The 25,776-nt window shown below is 46.4% G+C and overlaps 2 protein-coding genes across 6 annotated transcripts in view; one reads left to right on the top strand and one right to left on the bottom strand.

The window, feature by feature from the left end:
- ELMO3 (engulfment and cell motility 3) overlaps window positions 1–8,842 on the top strand; it is a 28,653-nt gene extending 19,811 nt beyond the window's left edge. For all 4 annotated transcript variants that reach the window (XM_081963435.1, XM_081963434.1, XM_081963433.1 and 1 more), the window contains 5 exons: window positions 852–964; window positions 2,432–2,536; window positions 3,363–3,445; window positions 5,134–5,211; window positions 6,240–8,842. In XM_081963435.1, the coding sequence (XP_081819561.1) occupies window positions 852–964; window positions 2,432–2,536; window positions 3,363–3,445; window positions 5,134–5,211; window positions 6,240–6,452 (592 nt within the window). In that variant the 3' untranslated portion in view covers window positions 6,453–8,842. The remainder of the gene's footprint in view (window positions 1–851; window positions 965–2,431; window positions 2,537–3,362; window positions 3,446–5,133; window positions 5,212–6,239) is intronic.
- A 136-nt stretch (window positions 8,843–8,978) lies between these two features.
- LOC309397425 (uncharacterized protein) lies at window positions 8,979–25,694 on the bottom strand. 2 transcript variants are annotated; one of them, XM_081963437.1, is made up of 7 exons: window positions 25,598–25,694; window positions 20,465–20,566; window positions 18,177–19,160; window positions 16,907–17,122; window positions 15,473–15,685; window positions 14,890–15,107; window positions 8,979–13,686 (listed from the first exon to the last, which is right to left on the bottom strand). In XM_081963437.1, exons 1-7 carry the CDS (start codon window positions 25,622–25,624, stop codon window positions 13,512–13,514), a joined length of 1,935 nt encoding a protein of 644 aa, XP_081819563.1. In that variant the 5' UTR covers window positions 25,625–25,694; the 3' UTR covers window positions 8,979–13,511. The 2 variants fall into 2 exon arrangements, with proteins under 2 accessions (XP_081819563.1, XP_081819564.1); XM_081963438.1 differs by having other exon boundaries at window positions 15,473–15,574.
- Between the last annotated feature and the right edge of the window lie 82 nt (window positions 25,695–25,776).

The following is a 25,776-nucleotide window of genomic DNA, read 5'->3' as shown; positions in this document are numbered from 1 at the left end:
AGGAATAGCAGTGCAAAATAATAATAATAATAATGACAAAGAGAAACAGCAATAAAACAGCCAGGTTCTAGAAATACGGTATCCATTACAATTTGCATTCTAATGGACTCGCTTTTAATCATCTGTATTTGTGGGGGGGGTTTGGTGGTGTTTATTTTAGAAGGCAAGCTCATAGAGTTTCCTGTGTGAACTGAAAGATGGGGGGGTGGGGGGTGGGTTAAAGTGAGGTAGAAATGTTAGAAATAAGCAATGTGTTTGGTAAAACAAGATGGCTGCCCTCCCAAGGAAGAAGAGTGTTGTTTTCCTTCGGCTTTTTGGCACCAAGTGCAAAGACTCCCTCTCTTTGTGGCCATGCTTGTTCTGAAATCTGGGAATTGGGCTCTACCTGGGATACCAGTTTTAGAGAAAGTCCTTAAGGTAAAGAAAATTCTAATTCCATTGGAAGGTCACTGTCGGACCTGACATAGCTTAAACCTCTAAATAGAAATTTGGCTCTATTTATTGAGAAAGGTATAGTTTTAATAGAGATCAGCTGTACTGCAGTATAGCAAAGCCAGAACTGAGAATCACGCACCAAAATTCCTAAATTCTACTTTTTTCTCTCCCTTAACTATCACTCGCTGCCCACCAACCAGGTTCAGGCAAGATGTCTTCATAATGGCATGTGGCTCCTTCCTTTTTCCAGCTGGGTGACCTTGAGGCAGCGTCTCGAGGAGATAAAGCACTTACTTTCATTTCCCCAAGCATTCCGCCCTGCAGCGCGTAGCAGCGAAGCATAAGCAAGCAGAGGGTGGAAGCTGGCAGTCACTTAGCCCACGTGACAAAAAGCTCTGCTCCATTTTCTGCTCCAGGGAATTGAAGGAGCGGCTGAAACCCGAACTCATCAAGTTGATCCAGCAGCAGAGACTCCTGCATCTTTGTGAGGGGACACTTTTTCGCAAAATTAGTAGCCGCCGTCGGCAAGGTAAAGCACAATTCCGCAGGTTCGAGGGGAACGGGTGGAAAAGAAACCTGTGCCTTGAATATGACCGAGGAAAGGAGGATGTAAGTGCTTTGAGACTTGGGAGATTATGTTCCGGTAACCTTACAGTAGAGGTTGTGTTAGTACTTGTGGTTTGTGCTTCTTGTCTAGGCTAATTCAGAGGGCTCACATCAGTTCTGCGAGACTGAAAAGCACTTTACCCCCTCCTTTCCTTTTGCTTTTAGAGAATTAAGGACGGATGTTTCTGAGATGCTTCCCGCAGCCTTTTTTTCTTCTGTGGGCTCAATACCTTTTTTGTGACAGTTGTCTGGGCTACAGCTCTTCCTCCTGTCGCCCATGTACCGTTCCCACGTTTCACTAGAGTACTGTGTAGTTGAATACTTTGTGAATTGGCAATCCCGCTGTCCGTTTTATGAGTCATCCAATGACCAGGTCTCCAAATTCCATACGGGTAGCCCTCGACTTAATGACCGTAATTGAGCCCAACATTTCTGTTGCTAAGTGAGACATTTTTTAAGTAGGCTTTGCCCCATTTTACGACCTTTGCCCCCCCCCAGTTGTTGAGTGAATTGCTGCAATTGTTAAGTTAGTAACCCGCTTGATGAAGTGAATCTGGCTTACCCATTGACTTTAGTTGTGACAGAAGGCCGCAAAAAGGAGAATCACATGACCCCAGGACGTTGCAGCCATCATAAATATGAGTCAGTTGCCAGGCGACTGAATTTTGAGCACGTTGTCAGGTTTCCGAAAAATGCCCTAATTAATTCATGAGTCTCGAGCCGAGTTTCAAATAGGAACACCATTTCAGCAATACCCCATTGCAGTCAGATCTGACCTCATTTAAATTATGGCTGAACTTTCCCCCGTTTCTTCCCTCCCCTCAGTCTGTGTCATAAATCACATTCTCCAACAAGGTGCACGTCTCACAAGCCTGCTGTAGTAATCTGAGATCTGAATCTAGCCGAAGGTCCTGTATGCGTGGAATGCGTTCCCATCCTTTCCTCACCACGGCAACTTGATAACAGCCATGCAAGTGGTTTATGAGTTGACACAGGTGACCATGGAAATGCGGCAAGGGCCATTAAGTCAAACAGTCAGGGGTCAAACTGTCATAAGTCACTTTTTTTCAGTGCCTTCATAGCTCAGAAGAGTCACTAAACGAACCGTTGTAAAGTCGAGGGCTGTCTATAGATCCCTCTTGGCCTCAAAAGTCCCCAATTCCTTTTCCAGACAAACAGTAAGATTTGGAAATGCGTGATTTCTGAGTCATTAAATGTCCCAGGGGGAATGAGAGAAACACGAACCATTTGGAATTCCTAATATTTTGCATCATAAATGCCGTCTGCTAGGAAAGGTGGTGGGAGGGAAGACATTACGTGGGAACGGTTGACGTTGAAAGATGGGAGGGAATCTATTATGGACTTTGAATGTTTTTCTTCTCTTTGGCAGATAAGCTCTGGTACTGCCGTCTTTCTCCCAACCATAAATTTCTCCATTATGGAGATGTCGACGAAGGGGTCGAAAACCCACCAATTGAGAGTCTGCAGGAGAAAGGTGCGTGACAGTTTCCCCGTCTTTTGTAGGCTTATTTATCTCATCTTTGCTCCCGGGATGGAAAAGCAAGGCTATTTGGTTTCCCTGTGGCGCCCACAAAGAGGAAGGGAGTCGTGGAAAGATTGGGGTGCTAAGTTTGCTCCCGAATGCTTTCCTGATTTAAGATCTTGCCCTTTCCAGGTTTATGATTCTAGTGCAAGGGTCGGCAACCTTAAACACTCCTTAAACCTTAAACACTCCTTAACAACCTTAAAAGCCACAAAGGTCCTAACTGGAAGCCCCCCCTGTTCAATTCTGCAGCTGGCCGGAAGTCTGGTTTCCCCACCATAGGGCATCCTTTTTCATCTATCTGTCCTAACCGAAAGTCCTATCAATTGTGAAGCTAACCGGAAAACCCGCCCTTTGCCATAGAGTCTCTTCCTGGCACGCCCTGCTTCTCTCCCCCCCCCCCTCTCAAAATTGTGGTGCCGGCTGGAGACAGGGAGCCGCAGCAGAGGGATCAAAGGGCCACATGCAGCTCCAGAGCCACAGTGTCAGCTTAGTGAATTTACCTTTTTTTTGGTTGTTTGTTTTTAATGGATTTGATTGTTTCCTCTTGGAAAGCAATAGCAATAGCACTTAGACATATATACCCCTTCACAGTGCTTTATAGCCCTCTCTAAGCGGTTTACAGAGCCACCCTATTGCCCCCAACAATCTGGGTCCTCATTTTACCCACCTCGGAAGGATGGATTTCTTAGATTTGAGGTTTTCACATTTCCTCATTGATCTTCAAATCTTCTTCGATCTAGGTAGACTTTAACCTGCAAATTACTTTTCTCTCCAGTTTCTGTGGCTGACATGAAAGCGTTGCTGGTGGGCCGGGAATGCCCCCACACCAAGGAAAAGAGTTCGGGCAAGCAGAATAAGGTCAGCCAATGTCTCACCTGCGCTGGGAGGATCTCCTCCACTTAAACCCTTGCACACACACACACACACCCTCCGAAAAACAAGATATAAAAGCTGGCTCTACATATTCAACAGTTACTGGAGACTTCAGAGAGCTTGCAGCCTGTTATGACCTAGGCTTCCCCAGCAGCACGAAGCCGAGTCCTTGTCCCGATAAAACCCTTTTTATTTAATTACAGTGAATTCCTCTCCAGCAAAGCCTTTCCTCTCCCACAGTCTTCCAAGATAGTTCACAGTTACCGACTTTTATCAGGCTTGGAGAGTGGCCAGGCCGATATCTTTCAGACGCCGCAATATTTGGCAAGAATGCAGGAATGAACTAAGTGTCTCTTGCAAACTCCACTCCCCTTTTGCTCCTCTTTTATTTCCTCTGGAAGGGGCGATTCATCATCCACCTGTGGCCTTACTCCCAAGTCGACCCTTGTTCCTTAGCTGTTCCCTTCGTCTGGCAACTCTGCTCATGCGCACACTGGGAACAGGCTCCAACTGTTCCTCTGCCTCACTGATGTCTGACTCTGAAGGCAGCTGATAACTGGCATACATCTCTGGCCCCCTCTCTGCCTCCGACGCAGAGCCCTCATCAGAGCCTTCCCCAGACTCCAGGAGTGGTCCAAATTCCTCCCCAACCTCCTCACCGTCCAGATCTGCTGCCAACTGTGCTGGCGGGCCACAACACAGCCATTGGATAGACCAAGGGCTTTGGCTTAGCTTTGCATTGAGGTTGATTGTGATGGTTGTTACTGCTGTTGTTTGGCTTTTGCCCCTGGTAGTTTTTTTTTTCTTTTTGGTGAAGGAAAGGTGGATAAGTCACTGTAATGAATACAATAATGGAAGAGCTAGCTAAGTCTTGCTCATTCTTTAGTGTCTATGGAGATTCTCAGTCATCCAGTCATGGTTGTCCCAAATGTGTTTTTTGAGAGGCAACTGGACTTTCTGGTATTTCCTTGAAGATGTTTCTCTTCTCATCCAAGAAGTGTAACGGAGTGAGCTCCCGTTACTTGCCAACCTAGCAGTTCGAAAGCATGTGAAAATGCAAGTAGAGAAATAGGAACCACCTTTGGTGGGAAGATTAACAGCGTTCCGTGCGCCTTTGGTGTTGAGTCACGCCAGGCCACATGACCACATGAAGAGTGATGACTCTTTGGCTTTGAAACAGAGATGAGCACCGCCCCTTAGAGTCAGGAACAACTAGCACATATGTGCGAGGGGAACCTTTACCTTATAGACCGAATGCAAGCGTTTTTGGGCTCCCAAGCCCTCCCTGTGTTGCATTTTTGCCCTCCCAGGCCCCCAGAAGCACTCTGCAGGCCAGAAATGGGCGTGTTTTGGCAAAAATGGGCCGTGTGGAGCACTGCAGAATGCTTCTAGAGGCCTGGGTGGGCGAAAACACGACACGTGGAGCCCAAAAACCATTTTTTTTCTTATTTTCCTCCTATAAATTTAGGTGTGTCTTATAGTCCGAAAAATACGGTACTAAGACTGTGTCTGAGTTCCTGCCTCATATTGACCCCCCTAAAAAAACAACCTCCAATTCCATTTTCAAGCAGGCTTGTTGTTTTGCTGATCCGGTTAATAGGTTTTGAATTGCCTTTCCTTCTGCCAGCAATAGTTCTTCCATTAACCATCCTGCTTTCTCTCCCCTCCCTCAGGATCTCCTTGACCTTGCATTTTCCATAAGTTACGATGTCGGAGAGCATCTGAATTTCATTGCCTCTACACGTTATGAGGTGAGTCACCGCGGGGAAACCGAACAGCCCAGCTGGGTTATCAAGAATTCCCCCAGGTTCTCTATGCCAAGTGAGAAAATGGCTTTTGAGACATTCTGCGTCTGAAATAAAACGCAGGCATGCACCAACCTTCTGGGAAACTCATTCTTGTGGTTTAGTTTTGTCACGTTGCAAACTTTGAAGCTTATGAAGAGATGGGGATTTTATTTGTTTGTTCTTTTATTTGCAAAATGTATTAGCTGCCTGTCGTGCCACACGGTAACTCTGGGCGACTTACAAGATTAAAAGATAAAACTGTATAATTTATAATAATATAAGTACAATAGTATAAAATCGACCTAATTAAGGGCTGTGGGGGGGGACTCTCTGAGCCGAGCTTCCTCTGAGGCGACCCCAGGGTTGCCCCCCTCCCCTCGGCCCACCCTCTTCACCCCATGCCCCGCCGGCTCTGGGTGCAATTGCTGCCTGCTCCTTGGAGCTGAGTCGGGATCCAGCAGGCTTCCTGGATCTGAGCCTCTTCCCCCCCCCCCCCCCCCGCCCAAAAAAGAATCCCATCTCCAGTCTTCTCTCCGGTCTGACCCCATTGCGATGGACAGCAAGCCACTGCTGCAAGACTGGCTGCCACCGTACAGCCCTTATGGGCCATTGGGCAACTATGCAGCCGATACCTATGGGGCCATCTCGCCGGCAGCATTGTATCCGTTCCCTGCAGAGACTGGACCAGGATATACCGCTCCAGCTAGTTCCCAGCCGCACAACTATCTCAATACTACCTAATTAAAAACATTATGGGAATATTCAGTCAAGGGAAGACTGCGGATGTAATTTATATTACAAGAAAGTGTTCCATCCTTGCAATTTGCTGAAAATTGTATCTTCACCCATCAGCTTTGCTATTTTTTTTAATATATATATGTATGTATGTATGTATGTATGTATGTATGTATGTATGTATGTATGTATGTATGTATATTAACTGAAGGGGGGGGACCGACAATATCTGATGAGATTTATCCCTCTTTCCCCAGTTCTGTTTGTGGACCGATGGACTGAATGTGCTTCTCGGCCGGGAGATGGTCAGCGAAAGGATGCAGAGCGAACTGGATATCTTGCTGTCGATGGAGCTCAAGTTGCGATTGTTGGATCTGGAGAACATTGCCATTCCGGATGCCCCACCCGACATCCCAAAGCCTCCCAGCAACTTAAATTTCTGCTATGACTTTACCCATATCGAACAGTAAGAGTCTGTCCTTTCTGTCCTTAGCACACAGTGCTCCCCACCCCCCACCCTCCTCAAGCAGGATCTGCACACACACCGCTCTACGAATTCACGGGTTCAGATCACCCAGAAAGCCGGATCAGAAAAACGTGGCATGGAAATTCCCTGCTCTCATCCCACATTGTTCCAATTGCTTTCTCTATTGTTACCTTTCGCCCGAGTATCATTTACGGGTGACATCAAAGCCAGGGCAAACTACAGGTAAACCAACGCTGTTCAAACCGCACCTTGTCAAAGCAGGGTCTGAAGATGAGCGGTGACCACGGATTGCCTAATTCAGACATCGCAACAAACGAAGCGAGGCCAAGAGGAAGGAGTGGGGCAGCTTGTGGTTTGCTCACAGCCTCCCCAACCGAGCCCTGGTTGAGGGTGCGTGTTTTTTGTTTTTAAATCTAGAAAATCAGTTCTTTGAATTGACGCTTCCGGGTGCACAATTTTAGGGGGCTTCCTTCCAACCGAGGTGCCATCAAAATCTGGAATGGGGAATAGCTTTGCCCAGGAGAGAGAGAGACAGAGAGAGAGAGGCTGGCAGAGAGGCCTTAAGAATAGAAAATGAGCCCTGTGAAAAGAGGAACAGAGAACTGAATAACCACCCACTCACCACAATATTTGTTTCTATGAGCTACCATGTTTCCCCGAAGGGCCTTGTTTTCTTTTGACCCCCGAAATAAGCGCTTGGCCTTATTTTCGGGGAGGTGTTATTATTTTCGAGGTGCAGGAGTCAGCAAGCGTGGTCCCCTCACGGCTGCTGCTGTGTTGTAATATTTTTGGGGTGAGGGCTTAATTTTAGCACATGCACTCAAAAGCCCAATTGGGCTTATTATCCTGGGAGGTTTATTTCCGGGGAAACAGGGTAGCATCTGTAACTGGTGTTCAAATGTTGCCTGTAAAAAAAGACACACGCATGTACACCAAAAACAAACAAACAAAAACCCACAAGGGAATTTACCTGCCACCTAGGTTGGCTTGTACTCTGCAAAGACCTCCTTCTGCAATCTTTAGCGTTATCCCTACTGTAAAGGGTAGCCATATAGATTACCGTTTGCCCAACAACACTTCAGACACTATTAATGCCACAACCTGCCTCAACCATGCAATCACCTTAGCTTTTGCATACAGTGCAAGCTAACAATCTCAGTTGCTGCCTGTGTGGGAGCTGAGGGAAAGGATTGGCTGTTAAGAGTGTGCAAAAGAGGCAGACAGTCCGCCTATTTCTCATCAAGACGAGCCTTGATCTCAATTCCAGTGAGAACAGGATGACCATGGGCTTCAGCGGCCTGAAACCATAAGGCTTCTAAGGGCCGGTTGTGGAGGAAGAATGAGCTTTAAGTTGGTTTCAGTTTCAGAAATGGGTATCTGAATTCTCTCTGCTAGCTGTCCCTGCCCTCCCACCCCCAAGTTTGTTTGGAATTACTGAATTTTTTGGACTATAAGATGCACCTTTTTCCCTCAAAAAAGAGGCTGAAAATCTGGGTGCATCTTATACACTGAATACATTAATTTTTTGCGTCCCAAAACCCTGCCCTCTTTGCAAAAATAGCTATGCATAGCCTTTAGGAGGCTTCCAGAGTGCTCCTGGGGGCTGGGAAGGGCAGAAATAGGCAAAAAAAGGGGCCAGTTTTTGCTCATTTGAGGGGGGCACCCTCCAGGATCACTCTGGAAGCCTCCTAAAGGCTATTCATGCCCTCTTTTTTTAAAAAAAAACGGCCCCGTTTTCACGAAAAATGGGCTGTTTTGGGGAGGTCTGCAGAGTTCAAAAACTTTTTTTTTTTAATTTGCCTCTTTAAAATCTTGGTGCGTCTTATACTCTGAAAAATACGGTACACTTCCCCGGGAATTGCACAAGGGACTTGGAGATGTGGAGTGGACTGATGGTGGCGGATTAGGGATGGTGGTGGATTTCCTCTGTTTTCCTTGTGTTCTCCCTCAGGCAATGGGTCTGTTCTCCACCCCTTCCTAAGCTTGTGTGGTTTCAATGCTGTTGAATGCCTTTTGGTACGTTTCGCACTTTACACTTGGCCCCTCTCGCTGTATAAGGATAGGAGGCAATGCGGTGGTGGCTCCAATCTTCCCAAGCAAAGGGAGATGTCATGTTCAAACCAGGAGCACAATTAGCTTTAAGGGATCCATTTAATTTTTTTTTTTTCTACTCGTGATAAGTTTGCAAGTACGATGTACGGTACGGGGGAAGAGATTCCCGACGATCTCTCTTTCAAGAACTTCTTTTTAGGGTACAGTATATTCCTTGCTGCTTAACGGTCGGTACTGAAGCTTTTGGACAAGTGTCAATAGTCTTGATTCTGCCCCAGTAATAGTTGGGATTCTGGATATGCCATGAAACATGCAATTTTTTTTAAAATTGCTTTTCCTTATTCCAGTGGCCACCTTGTTCTGTGCCTAAGCAAGGTACAGAACCTCTGGGGATCTTAAAAGGGAAGAGCGGGGGATGAGAGGTCACTTTGCATCACACAAGGGATTAAACCTGACCTTGGTTGCGCAACTATGCAACTTTAAGACCTGTGGACTTCAACTCCCAGAATTCCAGAGGCAGCTGAAGTTAGAAGTAGAATAACAGAATTGGAAGGGATCTTGGAGGTCTTCTAGTCCCAACCTCCTGCTCAGTCAGAAAACCCTATAACCATTTCAGACAAATGGTTGCGCAATCTCTTCTTAAAAACTTCCAGCGTTGGAGCATTCACAACTTCTGGAGGCAAGTTGTTCCACTGATTAATTCTTCTGACTGTCGGGAAATTTCTCCTTAGTTCTAGGTTGCTTCTCTCCTTGATTAGTTTCCATCCGTTGTTTCTTGTCTTGCCTTCGGCTGCTTTGGAGAATAGCTTGACTCCCTCTTCTTTTCTGGCAACCCCCGAGATATTGGAACACTGCTATCATGTCAAGTTGGAGTTGAGGTCCACAGGTAGTAAGGTTGCTTTAGCAGCCCACCGCTGAGCAAGACAGTCTACGAAGCTCAGCCTGAACCTAAGATTTTCTTGATGGACCAAGGATTGGAGCTTTCCCCCTTTAACTGACCAAGGACAAAGGCTCTTCGGCCATCACTCTGTAAATGACGGGATTGTGACTAAGGCTTCTTTCAATAGAATGGTAGTGTAGCCTTTATTGTCATTGTCCATCATGTGTACAACGAAACTGATTCCTTCATTTGTTTCTCTTAACCTATTTCGAAAGGAAGTGTGGCAGTTCTTTACTTATGTTATGTACATTCGATATATGTGTGATGTTATTTTTTTTTCACTCTCCCCACAACGGAGGTGGAGTTCATTGCACTGGATCAGAAAATTCATTTTATTTTTAATTTTTCCTTGTAGCTCTTTGCGTACGATTTAGTCTTGCACCGTGAAAACTCTTCATAGGTTACGAACAAACCTTGTCTGCTCCAATAGAGGTAGTCCTTGACTTACTGCCACAATTAAGGCCAAAATGTCTGAGGCTAAGTGGAAACATTTAAGTGGAATTTTACCCCTTTTACGACCTTTCTTGCCACGGTTGTTAAAGTGGATCTTAGGGAGTTGCAAAGTTAGTTAACACGGTTGTTAAATGAAACTTTGACTGTCCCGTTCGCTTTGCTTGTCAGAAAGTCACATAAGGGGAATCACATGACCCAAGGACATTGCAATCATCGTAACGACGTTTGCCAAGCATCCAAATTTTGATCACATGGCCATGGGGATGCCGCAATGGTCGTAAGTGTGAAAAACCGTCATAAGTCACCTTTTTCAGTGCTGTTGTACCTTTGAAAGATTAATAAATGACCTGTTGTAAGTTGAGGGTTACCTGTAAACCGTCGAAAAGGGGTTCCTGGGCAATCCCCCCATTTTCTTCCTGCTCGGATGATTCTACTGTAACAAATTCACTGTGGTACTACCTTGGGCATAGAAGCCATTAATCATTAAAAAAAAGAAAGGAAGAACTACCTTTGTGGCTTTGTTTGATTGCATGTAGTTGCAGTTCCTGTACGGAGCACAGAAACCGGATGGAGTCAAAACCCAACGAGGAGTTTGATCTTTTGTTTTTTCCCAGTTAGAAAAAGAAACGATTGAGTAGTAACCTCTTATGCTACAGGGGCAGGTGGTTTGGGAATATTCTGTAGCCTAACGTGATTTGGCTTGCAGGCAGAGCTGGCTGCAGACTCAGGCAGTGAAGAGGTTGGGGTGGAACATGGGCCAGTCCTGGGGTCTGGGGAAGGCTCTGATGAGGGCTCTGTGTCGGAGGCAGAGACAGAACCAGGGCCGTCCAACAGTTATCATCTGCCTTTGGAGCCAGAGATCAGTGGGGCAGAAGAACAGCTGGAGCCTGTTCCCGATGTGCGCAAGCGTAGAACTGCCAGGAGAAGGGAACAGTTAAGGAACAAGGGCCGACTCGGGAGTAAAAGCACAGGTGGACGGTGAATGGCCGCTCCCATAGAGAATAAAGAGCGAAAGGTAAATGGCGTTTGCAGGAGACAATTAGTTCGATTAATTTGTGTGAAGACTTGCTCATGATTCCTTGCCAAGTATTGTCTTGTACAGCAGTTGCGTTTGTAAAATATCGGCCTGGCAGCTCTCCAAGCCTGGTAAGGTCTGTGGTTGTATATTCACCCTTGAAAGACTGTTTGCCGGGACTTTGCTGGAGGTGAACGAGAGGCATTCATATGAGCTTAATAAAAAAAGGGGTTTTGTCGGGACAAGGAGCCTGCTTTGTGATTTGGGGAAGCCTAGGTGAGAACACATGGGCCTTCTGTGGAGGATTTATTGCTTGTGAAACAGAAGGAAATGGAAAAGGACAAATTGACAAATTATCTTTACTGGGAATCAATAAATCATCTGTAGCAAAATAGCTGGCAAATAATTTTTTAAGAGTAAGTAAGTAAGTAAAATAAGCCTTGCAGGCATCAAGATCAAAATGGTTGAAAACCTGAAGACAATTCTCTGCTCAATGCTGACTTTTTCCACTAGATCATCATAAACGTTTGGGAGATTTAAGGGGGAAAGTTACATCTTCATTCATTTTATGCCTCTGCGGGCATCATATTAGGTGGTGTTAGGATATTACTATATCTGATAATATTAGAGCATCTCTAACATCATTAGATATAGTAATATACTAATACCACCTAATACGATGCCCACCATCCCTCTCTTTTGTAATCTCAGGTTTGGGTGGATTGACCTTATGGATCAGAACTCTGAAATCTGTTTAGTGCAGCCAGTGGAGTAACTAGCTCACACGAACAGCTGCTTGCTAAGCAGAGTACATAATTCAGGACTGTTTGATCGGTAGAGAATCAAACTCAAAACATCTTTTGGTGCATCTTCCTAGTTGTATTCCCCCAAATGGTCATTAAAAAGAAAAGGCGCTTAAAGTTGTAATGGTCAAACGATGCCATAAACCTCCAGCAGACGTATCCAAGGAAGATGAACAGCTGACAGAGAGCAGGAGAGTGGCTCCGTTGGCTGTGGAGGAAACTGGGAAGGGCAAAGTCAGGCTGGGCAGAGCAGGAGGAGCGGCAGAACAAGGGGGAAATGGTTCAGATGAAGACCAAGGCCCACCCCCTCCTCATCCTAGGGCACGCAGGGAAGAACGGAGAAGAGAGTAATGTGGGTTGCGTGGCTTACCAGAGAAGAAAGGGCCCTATTCCCTTCACGAGGCACACCTGGGGATGGAGTTTAAAGGAGAGGCAAATGGGAGGGGCGGTTGTCGGGAACAATCTCTGAGTTCATTTGGTGTTCTGCTTTATCTGGCATCCTCCCAACTGGTTTGATTTACTGCCGTGCTACTTCCCATCTGGAACTCCTTATCTTGCTTGCCCTGCCAGATTAATGACCTTGTCTTGCCCTATTGGATTTATAGTTGGAAGTTTTCTGCTTACAACGTTTGGACTGGGGAGCTGTTACAGGTTTGTCGAAGAGCTTTTCTCCAGGCTGGAGAGTTGAAAGGGACGTTGGGGCCACCGTTGGTTCTCTGGCTGTGTTGCCTTTGTGCCACACCCTGAGGTCATCGCAAGATGTGTGGGAGACTTATTTATCACGTGGTTCACAATTTCCCTTCTTATTTTTGTGGCAGTGGGCTGTTAACTGGCAGGCCTTTTCTTTTTACCTCTTGTTGTGCACAAAGCTAACTTTCAGACACGATTTCAACGTGGCTCCCAGTGCTGTTTTGTGGAAGGAGGCATCTGGCAGACCTCGGGCTATTTTGGATTACAACCTGCAGGGGTTTTGTGGATGGTGAAATCAAATGCATAAACTCTTAGCCAAGATGAGGGAGTTGGGTTTAATAGCCTGCTTTGTCCTTCGCCGCAAACTCCAAAGCACGGATACGATGGCAGCCCTGTTTTATATTTCATACACACACACACACACACACACACCCCTCTCCAGGTACACAAACTTGAGTCCCAGGCTTAGGAAGACGAGATGGATGCTATCGGAAAAAGTTGCTTTTTTTCACCCTGTTTGCAAGAAGAAGTCAGTGGGACATCTCGCTGTGTCCGAACAGTCGAAGGACGCTTTGGTATCAGTGAGGGCAGACTTTGAAAGCAGAGGCAAATCCAGATTTCCTCTAAAATTTACAAAGGGACCTTTTAAGGATTGGCCGCTAAGAATGTACTTGTTCCGTCTGCGTAGAGGGAATTCGCAGCCTTTAGGAGGGACGAAAGAATGCCCCTGTCTGGCTATATCAAAGTTGGTATGAATAACAAGACTTGTCCTGCTGTCTTGTCGGGATACCACTCCCAGCACTTACCTCGTTTCAAACTCTTGGAGCAAATAAATATCTTCCATTCTGCTTGTTAGAATACCGAAATTGCTCCCCTTGCTGAATAACGTCTGGAAAATAGTCTCGGGACTACCGCGGAAGGTGGGTTTTGCTTCCTGGATGGGGCCTTAGGAGGCCGTAAGAGCGCAAATCATTTTCAGCCAGCGGGCAAGAGGCCCTCCAAGCTGTCCAAGAGGACCTCCTGCCTTCCCACTGGGGTGGAGAAAGGTTAACCAAGATGTCTAAGCTCACAGCAACCCACAAGGATTCCTCAAAGGGTGATGGAAAGGTCTGCTCCACCCACAAACCGTGACTGGATGCTGGTCTGGCTTTGCGGGGGAAGCTGCGATTGGAAGCGTTCCACGTCGGCCATGTTGATCTTGCTGCACATGGAGACATCTAAGGACTTCAGCTGCTGGCACTCCCGACCGATGGACTTCAGGGTCCTAGAAAGGGGATATACCAATATATCCACCTCCGTGAGGAAAGCTCTGCTGTAACCTTGCCATCCCCATCTCCTTTGTAAGATCATGTCTACAGTGAGGGACTTGCGGTTTGTATTCGCCAGAGAAAATGGGAAGGGCCCTTTGCAGGGGGAAAGGTTTCTAAACCAGGGTGTTGTGGCCTGCCAGATTCGGTCAGTTGGGGAGGAACATGGACCAGTCCTGGAGTCTGGGGAAGGCTCTGATGAGAGCTCTGTTGGGGGCAGAGGGGGGACAATGCCAGTTATCAGCTGCCTTCGGAGTCAGACATCAGTGAGGCAGAAGAACAGCTGGAGCCTGTTCCCAGTGAGAGCATGCACATTGTTGCCAGGTGAAGGGAACAGCTAAGGAACAAAGGTCAACTCAGGAGTAAAGCCACAGTGGACGGTGAATGGCCCCTCCCACAGGAAATAAAAGAGGAGTGAAAGGGGAGTGGAGCTTGCAGGAGACAATTAGTTCATTCCTGCATTCTTGCCAAGTATTGTGGCGTCTGAAAGATATCGGCCTGGCCGCTTTCCAAGCCTGATAAAAGTCGGTAATTGTGAAATATCTTGAAAGACGGTGGGAGTGGAAAGACTTTGCTGGAGAGTAATTCACTGTACATTAAATAAAAGGGGTTTACTGGGACAAGGACTTGTCTTCGTGCTGCTGGGGAAGCCGAGGCCAGAATACAGGGGTCTGCACCCACCCAGGCCCTGCACCGCTACTGGACTGCAGCCCGTTGGGAACTGGGACACCAAAGTGGCAGGCGAATGCCTGAAGCTTCATTTGCACATACACAAGTTTTAGGTTGAGCGTGTGAAACTCTTCCCCTCAACCTATGGAGATACTCAGTCATCCAGATCATGGTTGTCCCAAAGATGCTTTCTTTCAAGAGGCAACTGGACTTTCTGGTTTTCGGTTGAAGACGTTTCGCTTCTCATCTAAGAAGGTTCTTCAGCTCTTGGATGAGAAGCAAAATGCCTTGAAAAAAGCAGCCATTCCCCTCCGCTTGCCGAAAAACCACCGAAGCTGCTACCAATGGAACCAAAAAAGGCTGGGGAAACACACACACACACACACACCCCGGTTCTAAAGAATTTTTCAAGGTCAACTGAGGAGCCTTTAGACTGGGATGCCCCAAAGCTTTCGGGGCTGACCCATCTTTTGCAAACTTCGCTTGCTTACCTGGGCGTCAGCTGGTTGCAGCCAGAAAGAACGAGATGCTGCAACCTCCCAAAAGATTCAGCTGCCTTGGCAAAGCCTCCGTCCGTCAGGTTTGCGCAGTGGCTCAGCGCAAGGTGCTCCAAGCTCCGGCAGTTGCGTGCAACAGCGAGGAGGCTGGTGTCGGTGATGTTCGGCACGAGGCTGAGGGAGAGGTAGCGAAGATCTGGGAAGCTAATAACCTGGAGGGGAAGCGCAGAAGCAAATCCTGCATGAGGAGCAAGGCTGATAGAAAATCACCCCTTTTCTCAACCTTGGCGACTTTAGCTGAGCTGCAGTGGCACAGTGGTTAGAGTGCAGTATCGCAGGCTACTTCTGTTGACTGCCGGCTGACTGCAATTTGGCAGTTCAAATCTCACCAGACCCAACAATCTGGGCCCTCATTTTACCAACCTCGGAAGGATGGAAGGCTGAGTCAACCTTGAACCTGGTGAGATTCGAACTGCCGGGAGTCAGCAGAGGCAGCCTGCAGTACTGCATTCTAACCACTGCGCCACCACGGTCCTGTCCAAAAGATCTGCTTGCCCCAACCCAGGAGGCTCTGTACCTTGGCTATGCTCATGTCCGTCAGCTTCCCGCAGGCGGTCAGATCCAGCTCTTGCAGACGGGTCAAGGCGTTCAAAGAGGTTTGGCGCTGCTCTTGGGCCTTCTGTTGGTTGAGATGAATGACCATCATTTTATCCTGCTCCAGAAACTGGGGTGGGGGCAGGAAAAACCCCATGTTGCCAAAGTTCCTGCTGAACTTTGGGCCAGCATCTTTCTGTCAAAGCAAGGTCGGGAAGGGTGGGTAAAAGGAGACGAAACCTTTCTCGGTTGCTTAGATGGCCAGGTCGCCCTTCCCCTGCTCAGGTGTGCTCTAATGGCCACCTTGGCTGGGGAAGTGGAAGTCCACGGATGTAGCGGACATCCAGGAAAGGACCATAATGGAGTATGATACAGGACCACTGATGCTAGGCCTCCAAAACACGAAAAGGCAAGTGGCGGTTTGCAGGCCGCTCCTGTGGCTACTTCAACCTCTCCTCACAGGAAAACTTTCCCACTGTCACCGTGGAGGACAGCTCTTTCTCTCAGGTTATGTAAACATTTTGGGTGCTTGTGCTACCAGAACAAATGTTCACTGTTGTGGCCCGCCAGCAGCCAGGGGATCTGGTAGCAGAGTCAGACAGTGAGGAGGTTGGGGAGGAACATGGACCAGTCCTGGAGTCTGGGGAAGGCTCTGACGAGGGCTCTGCGTTGCAAGCAGAGATGGGACCAGCTATCAGCTGCCTTCGGAGTTGGACATCAGTGAGGCAGAAGAACAGCTGGAGCCTGTTCCCAAGTGTGTGCATGCGCAGAGCTGCCAGGAGAAGGGAACAGCTAAGGAACAAGGGTTGACCTGGGAGTAAAGCCACAGGTGGACGCTGAATGGCCCCTCCCATAGGGAATAAAGAGGAACAAAAGGGGAGTGGAGTTTGCAGGAGACAATTAGTTCAATTATTAGAGTGAAGACCTGTTTCTGACTTCTTGCCAAGTATCAGCTGCTAAGGAAGGGCTTTTGGAAGTTATTAGCCTGGCAACTCTCCATGCCTGATAAAGGTCTGTAGTTGTGAAATCTCTTGAGAGACTGTTGGCCGGGACTTTGCTGACGAGGAATTCACTTTAAACTAAATAAAAGGGGTTTTATTGGGACGGGGAGTCAGCTTCGTGCTTTTGGGAAGCCTAGATTAGGACACTCGCCAGCCAATAAGCTGCTTGGCCATTAGACAAAAAAAGTCTGTGTTTATGAGGTGAGATAGACCAATTAATCAATGGAACAATATGCCTCCAGAAGTTGTGGTTGCTTCATCACTGGAGGTGTTCAAGGAGAAACTGGACGTCTATTTGTCCGGGATGACATAAGGTTTCCTGCCTTGAGCAAGGGGTTGGGACTGGAAGACCTCCAAGTTCCCTTCCAGCCCTATGACTCTATGATTGAGTATTTCTATGACTGATGTCCTCTCACCTCTTTGGCGCTTTCACGCTCCTTTCTAGGCTCCTCGATCCCCAGCAAGCCCTCGTCGGTCAGTTCTTTACACCAAGCCAAGCGGAGGACAGTCAAGAGTAAAAGGCTGGAAGTGATGGCTTGGACACTCCGGTTAGAAAGCGACACGCAAGACGACAGATCCAAAACCTGAAGGTTCTTGCTTAGAGCTTCGGCCAGAGAAAGCACAGTGCTATCCTGCAGAAGAAGAAGCAAAATTGATTGGCTTCATGTTCGCTTGAACTTCCCACAGGAACCTCAGAGGGGGCATTGCTGTGTGTGAATTTTTGCCTCAAGCTGGCAAGATTCACATACAAGTAGTCCTTGACTTTAGGGACTGGTCGAAGTTATGATGGATTCCAGCAAAGGCGCTTAACAACTTGAATTTGAAATTCCAATGTCTTCCCCCTGGTCCTCCCCTGCAGTCATTCGTCTTCCGGGTCTACATCAAACTTTAAACTGCCAGAAGGAAGTCACCTTCTTGGCTTTATCACTGGCCAAAAATAAGTCATTATGGGTACATGTTTTTGGTAGTAGCTACCAAAGTAGTTGCGGATTGGCTGAGATCTGTCTCTCTACATTCACCCCGCAGTCTGCACTACAGCTATTTGCAGCTCCCGTGGTTAGAGGACCTAAATTTTCATCTTTCCCTCCCCAGAAACTAGTGTTTACTTCCAGTTTTCAACAAAATGCACCAGTGGTGAAATTCAAATTTGTTTTACTACCGGTTCTGTGGGCACGGCTTGGAGGGCGTGGCAGGGGAAGGATATTGCAAAATCTCCATTCCCTCCCCACTCCCAGGGCCAGCCAGAGGTGGTATTTGCCGGTTCTCCAAACTGCTCAAAATTTCTGCTATCGGTTTTCCAGAACCTGTCAGAACCTGATGAATTTCACCCCTGAAATACACCCAAGGGCAAATAAAGAGTTTGCTTAATGTGACCGCCATGTTGGCTTGATGGCTACCACAAAAATGGTCAAAATATTGTGTGATGATGGTGATGTGATGATCTGCTTTACCCCGACATAATTTAGGATTAAAATTGAGGGCTCTGTTATGGTCTTACGTCTAGGACTGCCTGGATTGCATTAAGCCAATTATTTAACCATGGTTTAGTGAAGAAAGCACTAACAAGATCCACATGTTATATTAAGCTAAAGCCAAAGCAGTTCATTATGGCTTGTGTGTGAACCAGTGGTTGCATCACACCGCTGACCTCAAAGAAATCAATTAAAGAACCATCTCAGAACTTACCCTGAGTAATGAACAAAAGGCGACCTTCAAAGATTTTAGCTTGGGAGGTCTTGCGTTTGTGCCACAAGCTTTCACGAGCTCAGTGCAGCTGACCAGACTGCATTCAGACACATCCAAGCTCTGGAGATGCTTCAGGTGTGACATTCCCTGGAAGCCAGCATCGGTCAGTCGCGGGAGCTTCCCCAGGCGCAGGCACTGGAGTGCGAAAAGCCGGGAGCTGATGGCCAGGCCAGCCTGGTCCGAAAGCTCAGAGCAGCCGCTGAGGTCCAGGGTGGTCAGATGGGGCTGGTGCTGACACAGGATGCTGACCGCCTCGTTGGTCAGATCCCGGCAAGCCTGCAAGATGAATTCCTGCAGCTGCAGGTTCCCCACTTGGACCAAGGTCGTCATTGCCTGGCCGTTAATGGTGGTGCCGCTCAAATCCAGAGACTTCACGCTAGGGGCTCGCCGGCCAAGGAAGTGTATGAGGTTGCGGAAAGACAGCAGGGCCGAGGAGTTGTAGTCGTGGGAGCCGCTGTAGCTGTCGAACTCAAAGGTAAGGTGGCAGCGGGCCAGGGCCAGCTTAGCCAGCTGCGGACAACAGCTGGTCAGGCGGTTGAAAGAGAGATCGGACAAGTACCTTACGCTGGACACGTTCAGTTCCCGCAAATTGGCTAGCGCTTCTTGGGCTTGCAATAAGATCTCTCTTTTGGAGAGCAGGGTGCCGGACATGAAGATGCTGTTGCAACCGCTCAGGTCCAGGGCTACGAGGCTGGGGCAAGCCAGGAGGAGCTCCTCGAAGCTGGCTTCGGTCAGGCAGCTGCCGTTCAGGCAGAGGCTGCGCAGGTGGGGGCCCAGGTAGTTGGCGATGCATTTGATGACATCGCGGGAAGTGGTAGAGCTGTCCAAGTTGGCCATCTTGACGTTGCATACGTGCCTTTGGGCCAAGGCCCGGATGGTGCCCAGGGAAGCAGAGGTAGCTGGGATGTTGTAGAGGACATTCTCCTAGAATTGAAGCAAAGCAGGGTCTGTCATGGGGACGTGCAAGCAGCCCTCGACTTACGACCGTTCGCTTAACCACAGGTCAAACAAAGCCTGGGGAAAAAGTGACTTACAAGCCCGTCCTTGAAGTCACAGCGGCTGCACCACTCCCCTATGGTCACGTGACCGCATTCCAGGCGCTTGGCAACCAGCTCGTGTGTCCAACGGTTGCGGTGGTAATGGGATCGTGATTGGCGACCGTCCGAATTGACTTCCAAACAAGCAAAATCAGTTTGGGGGAAGCCGGATTCAGGGAACAAGCCATGATTCGTTGAACGGTGGCGAGATTCGTTGAACACATGGGATGATTTATTTGATCGTCAGAATCAAAATGGCTGTAAAAAACCCCCTGTCTACTCAGGGGATGACTCATTTTACGACTGCAACAACTTGCAATGGAAAATAGCAATTCCCAATTGCAGGTTTTCAGTCAAGGACGGCTTACGTTATCAAGGAGGCCAATTTGATATACCTTACTTCCGAATCGATTGCCATGATCTTTTTGATGTTTGGAGTAACGTTTCGTAGAGGAAGGAGGATGGTTTTTGGATCCCCTTCTTTTAAAGAGGGGAATTTGAAAAGGAGATCTGGGAAGTGAAACACTCTTATTCCCGTTCTTCAAAATCATGTCAAACGAGCCAATCTTCCCCACTGTAACATAACATATTAACATATGTGGATAGGCATATTAACACCCGCCACAGGGGTGGGCTTCAAAAATTTTAGCAAGGGGTTCTCTGCCTGGTTGCTGGGTGGGCGTGGCCTAGTCAGCCTACTGCATCATGACGGGGTGGGTGGGTGTTTTTGCCCCCCCTGGTTTCCGGAGGCTTTCCTCGAGCCTCCGGAAGGGCAAAAACAGCCTTCCCATGCTCCGGAGGCCCTCTGGAGGCCAGAAATGGCCGCGTTTCCAGCCTTCTTGAATTTCTGGTAGGCCCATTTTTTGCCCACCCCGAACCTCCGTGTGCGCCCTGCACTTACCTGCATCCAAAACAGGCCGAGTGGGGATTCCTGGGAGAGGCAGGGCAGGGTGGGCAGGGCCAGCCAAGAGTGGGATTTGGGGGTTCTACAAACTGCACAGAATCTTAGCTAGCGGTCCAGCAGCCCACCCCTGCATACAGTCACTGGCAAATTGGAAGGCTGAGATGATGCTCCCAAATCAGTAAAAAAATGCCCAATCCTGATACAAGGGAGATTTTCCAAAAAGGGGGGTTGCCTTTGGAAGGAATAGAAAGGGTAGGCGAGTGTGTTGAAGCCCACAAAGGTTTTACCTGTCGCAGAGAGTCTTGGGCTGCAAAATACCAGGTTCGGTCAACCAAAGACGCCTCTTTTCGGTCAGAGATAGGTAGAAAATTCAAGATATACGTGATGACCTATAAATGAGAAAGCACAGGCCAACTTAATTGTTCCAACTGGGGAAAGAATCACTTTATCCAATGGGAAACGTCATCTAAAAGTTCTTTTTTTTAATGTTTTATGTTACGTTCAGAATCTGCTGAATTTCATCACTTTTTATTCAGTGCGGTTGTAACTTTGAACGGTCACTAAACAAAACTGTTTGTAAGTCGAGGACTACCTGTATTCTTTCCAGAATTTAAAATGACACCAACTGAATCACTGGACAGAAGTCTTCAGATATACCAACGTTTTGAACATTTATCGCCACAAAAGTCCAATGCTTTCTGATGCAAAGACAGCCTCAATTTTCACTAATTGAACAGTCCGTTAACTGTTGAAAAAGGAAACATCCGGTTCTCTTCTGCTTTGGTTTAATATAGCAAGAGTGAAGTTAATTTCAGATATTTGTATGATGGGAAACCATGTGGCTTAGAAGAAGGAAGTCCTCTGCAAATCTTATTATCCACTTTTTCAGTTTAATTTGCTCATAGAATGCCAGGGGTTGCTAACCTTTACGAAGGGCCAGATGTGATGAAGCTTATAAAATAGTAAATAATTTACAATAATTGCCTCTGAACAAGTATTCTGAGAACAGCAGCTATTATCCATAAGAAAATAATTTAATTACAGTACTTGCTTGTTTTATCTGGATTGAAAAAAAAAAGCCAGCATATCTCCTTCTGGTTTGAGGTGAATAAGTTTTTATGCTTACCTATCTTGGGGGTTTGCCATAAATCTATTCTGATCTAGATAAGATGGCACCATCAAAACCAACAAGTATTTTGAGAAAAAATTAAAGTAAGCTATAAGCCACAGTTTACAAGTTACCGCCTAAGTAACTTGGAGCTACAGTTGGGCCTATGCAACTGGAAATCAGACAATATCCAGTTTATTTTAGCACCATGCAATAAAAACCAGTCAAACTTTTTGTTAATATGGCGAATTATAGAAACAACTGAATGATCTGTTAGTCTATCTTCTATCTATCTAGTCTTAAATGAACGGTTTGTGAAGCTTTGAACAAAGAAATCATTAAAAAAAATAATGTTTAGCAGTGTTTTAAGTTCTATATAATCATTTTTGGAAGCAACTTTTTCAAGGAGTGGCTTTCATCCTAGAAAAGCTGTGTTTGTTTTAAAATAAAAAGACACATTTTTAAAAGCAGTTGTGCTCAAAAAGGCAACAAGTTATCTCAATGGGAAATGAAAAAGGGGTGGGATTTTTTTATTTTTATTTTTACATACATGCAGTGCAGTGGTGAAATTCAAAAATTTCCCCAACCGGTTCTGTGGGCGTGGCTCAGTGGTCATGTGACTGGGTGGGCGTGGCTGCACAGCTGACTCACACACAATGTAAAAGCAGCTGGACTTCACACAAAATGTCCCCCCCTCCCCCCAACAAGCAAGGATCTCACAGACAATCAGGCACAACTGATCGGTAGTAAAAAAAATGCTAAAAAAAAGTTTAAAAAAGTTCCCACGATTGCCCGACAGAGCTGATTGTCACATAGCTGATCCTTGGAACTTTTTTTAAAAAACTTTTTAAAGCATTTTTTTTTACTACCAGCTCAGGCGAACGGGCCCAAACCACTAGCATTTCACCCCTGGTGCAGTGACATGTTTATTAAATGTTTTGAGGGGAGTGCTACAAAGCACTTCAGGAAATGAGGTCTGGATTGGGGTTGGTTTTCTTTCTTTAAAAGCAGTTTCAGTTACTTGATGAGAGTCTGTGGCCAAACCTTGCAATGGCAAAATGATTATTTTCACGCTAAGTTCCTACAGCAACATCGGACTGTTTTGGGTGGGCTAATTCAGTGTATTACCTCCACGCCTTCCAAATAGGATTTTATTACCCACTTCAACGTTCCAGTTCCAGATAGTTGTGTATCTGTCCGAGGAATGTGGTCATAAGCTCTACTATTAGAGAAAACTGTTTTTTTTTTAAATTAATGTGGCTATCAATATTTACTCATTGCTTGACCCTGGTGCCGTGTTTTGGGTTATCCAGTTACCTGTGCCTTGTTGAATGTGAAAATTATCCTGTTGTTTAAACACGACATAAGCCGATTTTCATGTACAAACAGGGGGATTCTTTCATTTAAAAGGGTTTCCAATGCAAGAACAGAATAAACGAACCAGCAGCAGTAAATATCTATACCTAAACTATAATAACAATTGGAAGAATTTCACTCTGATCAAAGAAACTAAAAACAAAAATAGAAGGAAATATTAGTAGCTCAGGAATGAATAGTACGGTCTTTGGTACTCTCTGAGTTTGATTGTTTTCTTGTAGATATTTCACTACCTAATTAGGTAAAATCATTACCTAGCGAGTGTGATTTACTCCCTGTTTATATACAGCATATTGCCTTGCCAGTGTTGGTAAGGATGTGGTTTTCTCCTTGGCCGTTCTTTGAATAGGATATTCTCTATTGCTTGACTGTCTGGTTTTAATCCCTGCTTATCGGGGTGTTGGTTGCTGGAGAGGATGTCTTCTGATCTTTTTGTTTCCTTCTTAACTTTATTATCTCTTTTAAATGGTGTATAAATGGGATTGGTCTCTTTGTGTTTGTAAGTTGATTGCAGATTTGTTGCAGGAATTCACTAGTGATTTTGGATTTAGCTTGATCTAGGATTCTCATCAGTTTCCCAACTTAAACTATGGTTGACTCCATGTGTTGTGAAATTAATTAATGAGTTTTCATTGTGTCTTGTGATTGCTGGTTGATTTTCAGAAAAGGGGAAAAGTGGGGGGGGGGGCATCAAGAAAAAGAATTGGGTATCTTGCACTTATTGCTCAAAATCCAGGCTTTCAAATTCTGCCTCAAAGTACTGTGAAAGTGTGATGAAGTTCCACAAGCGACTAACAATAACAAAATGTAATGTTTACTTGAATGCAGTCAATTTTCTGTCATGTAGTTTTAACCCTTGATCAGGAATGCCAGGATTTATTTTTTTTCAAATATTTGCAAAAAAAGTGAAGATCCTAGAAATTTGAAAATCCATCCCCTCGGGCATTACACAATGTATTTGGTTTTGGTATACCACATTGTGTGAACTACTCACGTGTTGAACTTGATGCATTTCAGTTAGGATCGATTATTATACATCAATTATTTTTATTCCTCAGCAATTAAATAATAATAATAGGAACTTGGTTGCCCAGGGCAAGGAATCTCTTGTCAGCCCTGTGTTGGTTCTGCATAAAATAGAATAGAATAATAGAGTTGGAAGGGATCTTGGAGGTCTTCTAATCCAACCCCCTGCTTAGGCAGGAGACCCAAAAATGGTTATCCAACATCTTCTTAAAAACCTCCAGTGTTGGAGCATTCACAGCTTCTGGAGGCAAGCTGTTCCACTGATTAATTGTTCTAACTGTCAGGAAAGTTCTCCTCAGTTCTAAGTTGCTTCTCTCCTTGATTAGTTTCCACCCACAATTTCCTCTAAACCTTGCTATTTTCTTTTTGAAATCCCATGTGAGTCTCACACTTTCTGAATCACATTTCAGGGACAGATGTCCTTGCTGCTAAAGAAGCAAGAATCCGAGTAGACCCAAGGTTATTTTAGAGTCTGGGAAGAGCAAATACACAGTTCCTCATTTAGGCATCTCCAGAATGCATCTTAAAGCATCTGCACATAATGATCTCCTAAGCATTTTGTTCAGCACAATCACGTTTTCCTCCTTCAGGACTCTGCACTGCAGTCCCCCCCCCCCAAAAGCATTAAAAAATAAATAAAAAACATTGCGTTATATAATAATCCCAGGCCACGGCAGCCAATAATCCTCCTTGCTCCTTTTAAAGCACTATTTAGCCGCAGCCCAGCTCCTCAGATTTCATATCATAAAATACCTTATGCCGCCAGACTTGAAATATTGGGCTTAGACAACTTAGAACTTCGCTGCCTTCGGTCCGACCGAAGCGTAGCACATAAAATTATCGGCTACAATGTCCTACCTGTCAATGACTACTTCAGCTTCAATCACAACAACACACACAATAGAGACTAACATATGGTAAACCGCTCCAAACTTGATTGCAGAAAATACGACCTCAGCAACAGAGGGGTCAACGCCTGGAATGCTCTACCTGACTTTGTGGTTTCTTCCCCAAACCCCCAAAACTTTAACCTTAGACTGTCTTCTGTTGACCTCACCCTGTTCCTAAGAGGTCTTTAAGGGGCGTGCATAAGCGCACCAACGTGCCTACCATCCCTGTCCTAATATTCCCTTTTATTCGTATCCATTTCATGTATTCATAATCTTGCATGTACTTATATCTATTATCTTATACATGTTTGACAAAATAAATGAATAAGAATAAATAAATAAAATCCTGCAGCTGGAAAGGAGGACCCCAAGCAGCATCTAGTTAGTTCAACTTCGGGCAGTAACATCACCATCCAGGTGGCTGCCCCGCCTCTTCTGAAAAACCGGGCGCGATGGAGAACACACCACCCCTGCAAGGTAGGCTGTTTGGCTCCCCTGCGCATCTTTCACCGTTAGGAAGTTTTTTTTCCTTAGGGGGATGCAAAACGTAGGAACCTGCGAATTATGCACGCGGCAGAAGATCAAAGAAGGAAAAGGACGATAACCCGGAGGATGACAAATAGGACATTTAAGGAACAACCGCGAAAAAGCGTCTGCAGACACGTCTGGATGCAAGCACGCGAGTCGCGTGAGAAGATCAAAGAAGAAAAAAAGATGATCACCCGGAGGAAGAGAAATAGGACATTTAAGGAGCAACCGCGAAAAAATGCTAGCGCCCGACACTCGTTTGCAGACACGTCTGGATGCATCCCCGCGGGTCAAGTACGAAGATCAAAGAAGAAAAAGGATGAAGAGAAATAGGACATTTAAGGAGCAACCGCGAAAAAAATGGTAGCGCCCGACACGCGTTTGCAGACACGTCTGGATGCAAACACGCGGGTCGAGTGCGGAGCGCAGTGCTGAGCAAACCTGGCAGGACTCCATATAAGCAGCATACCCGCATCCTTGGCCACCCTTACCTCTACGGGCAGCCTGCAGGTGTCCATCGCCGGCCGGAGGTCATAAGACGAGCGAAAACAGAGAGATGCAGAGCCGCCTCCAACGGCCGGTCCCGCCCACGCCCCGCCCACCAGCTCCTCCCCCGCGTTCCACGATCCCCAGGACGACGGCGCGGTGCTTGTCGGGAACTGTAGGCCTT

Source organism: Natrix helvetica (genome assembly GCF_964273705.1).
Source record: "Natrix helvetica genome assembly, chromosome: 10".
NCBI classification, from domain to species: Eukaryota; Metazoa; Chordata; class Lepidosauria; order Squamata; family Natricidae; genus Natrix; species Natrix helvetica.
This window is presented reverse-complemented; position numbering and strand designations above follow the sequence as displayed.

Coding starts and splice junctions, on each gene's coding strand:
- LOC309397425 (XM_081963437.1), bottom strand. CDS start 25,624: ATGGACACCTGCAGGCTGCCCGTAGAG. Junction 20,567..25,597: donor CCTGCAGGCTGCCCGTAGAG/GTAAGGGTGGCC, acceptor TCTCATTTATAG/GTCATCACGTATATCTTGAA. Junction 17,123..18,176: donor CCTTTTGTTCATTACTCAGG/GTAAGTTCTGAG, acceptor CTTCTTCTGCAG/GATAGCACTGTGCTTTCTCT.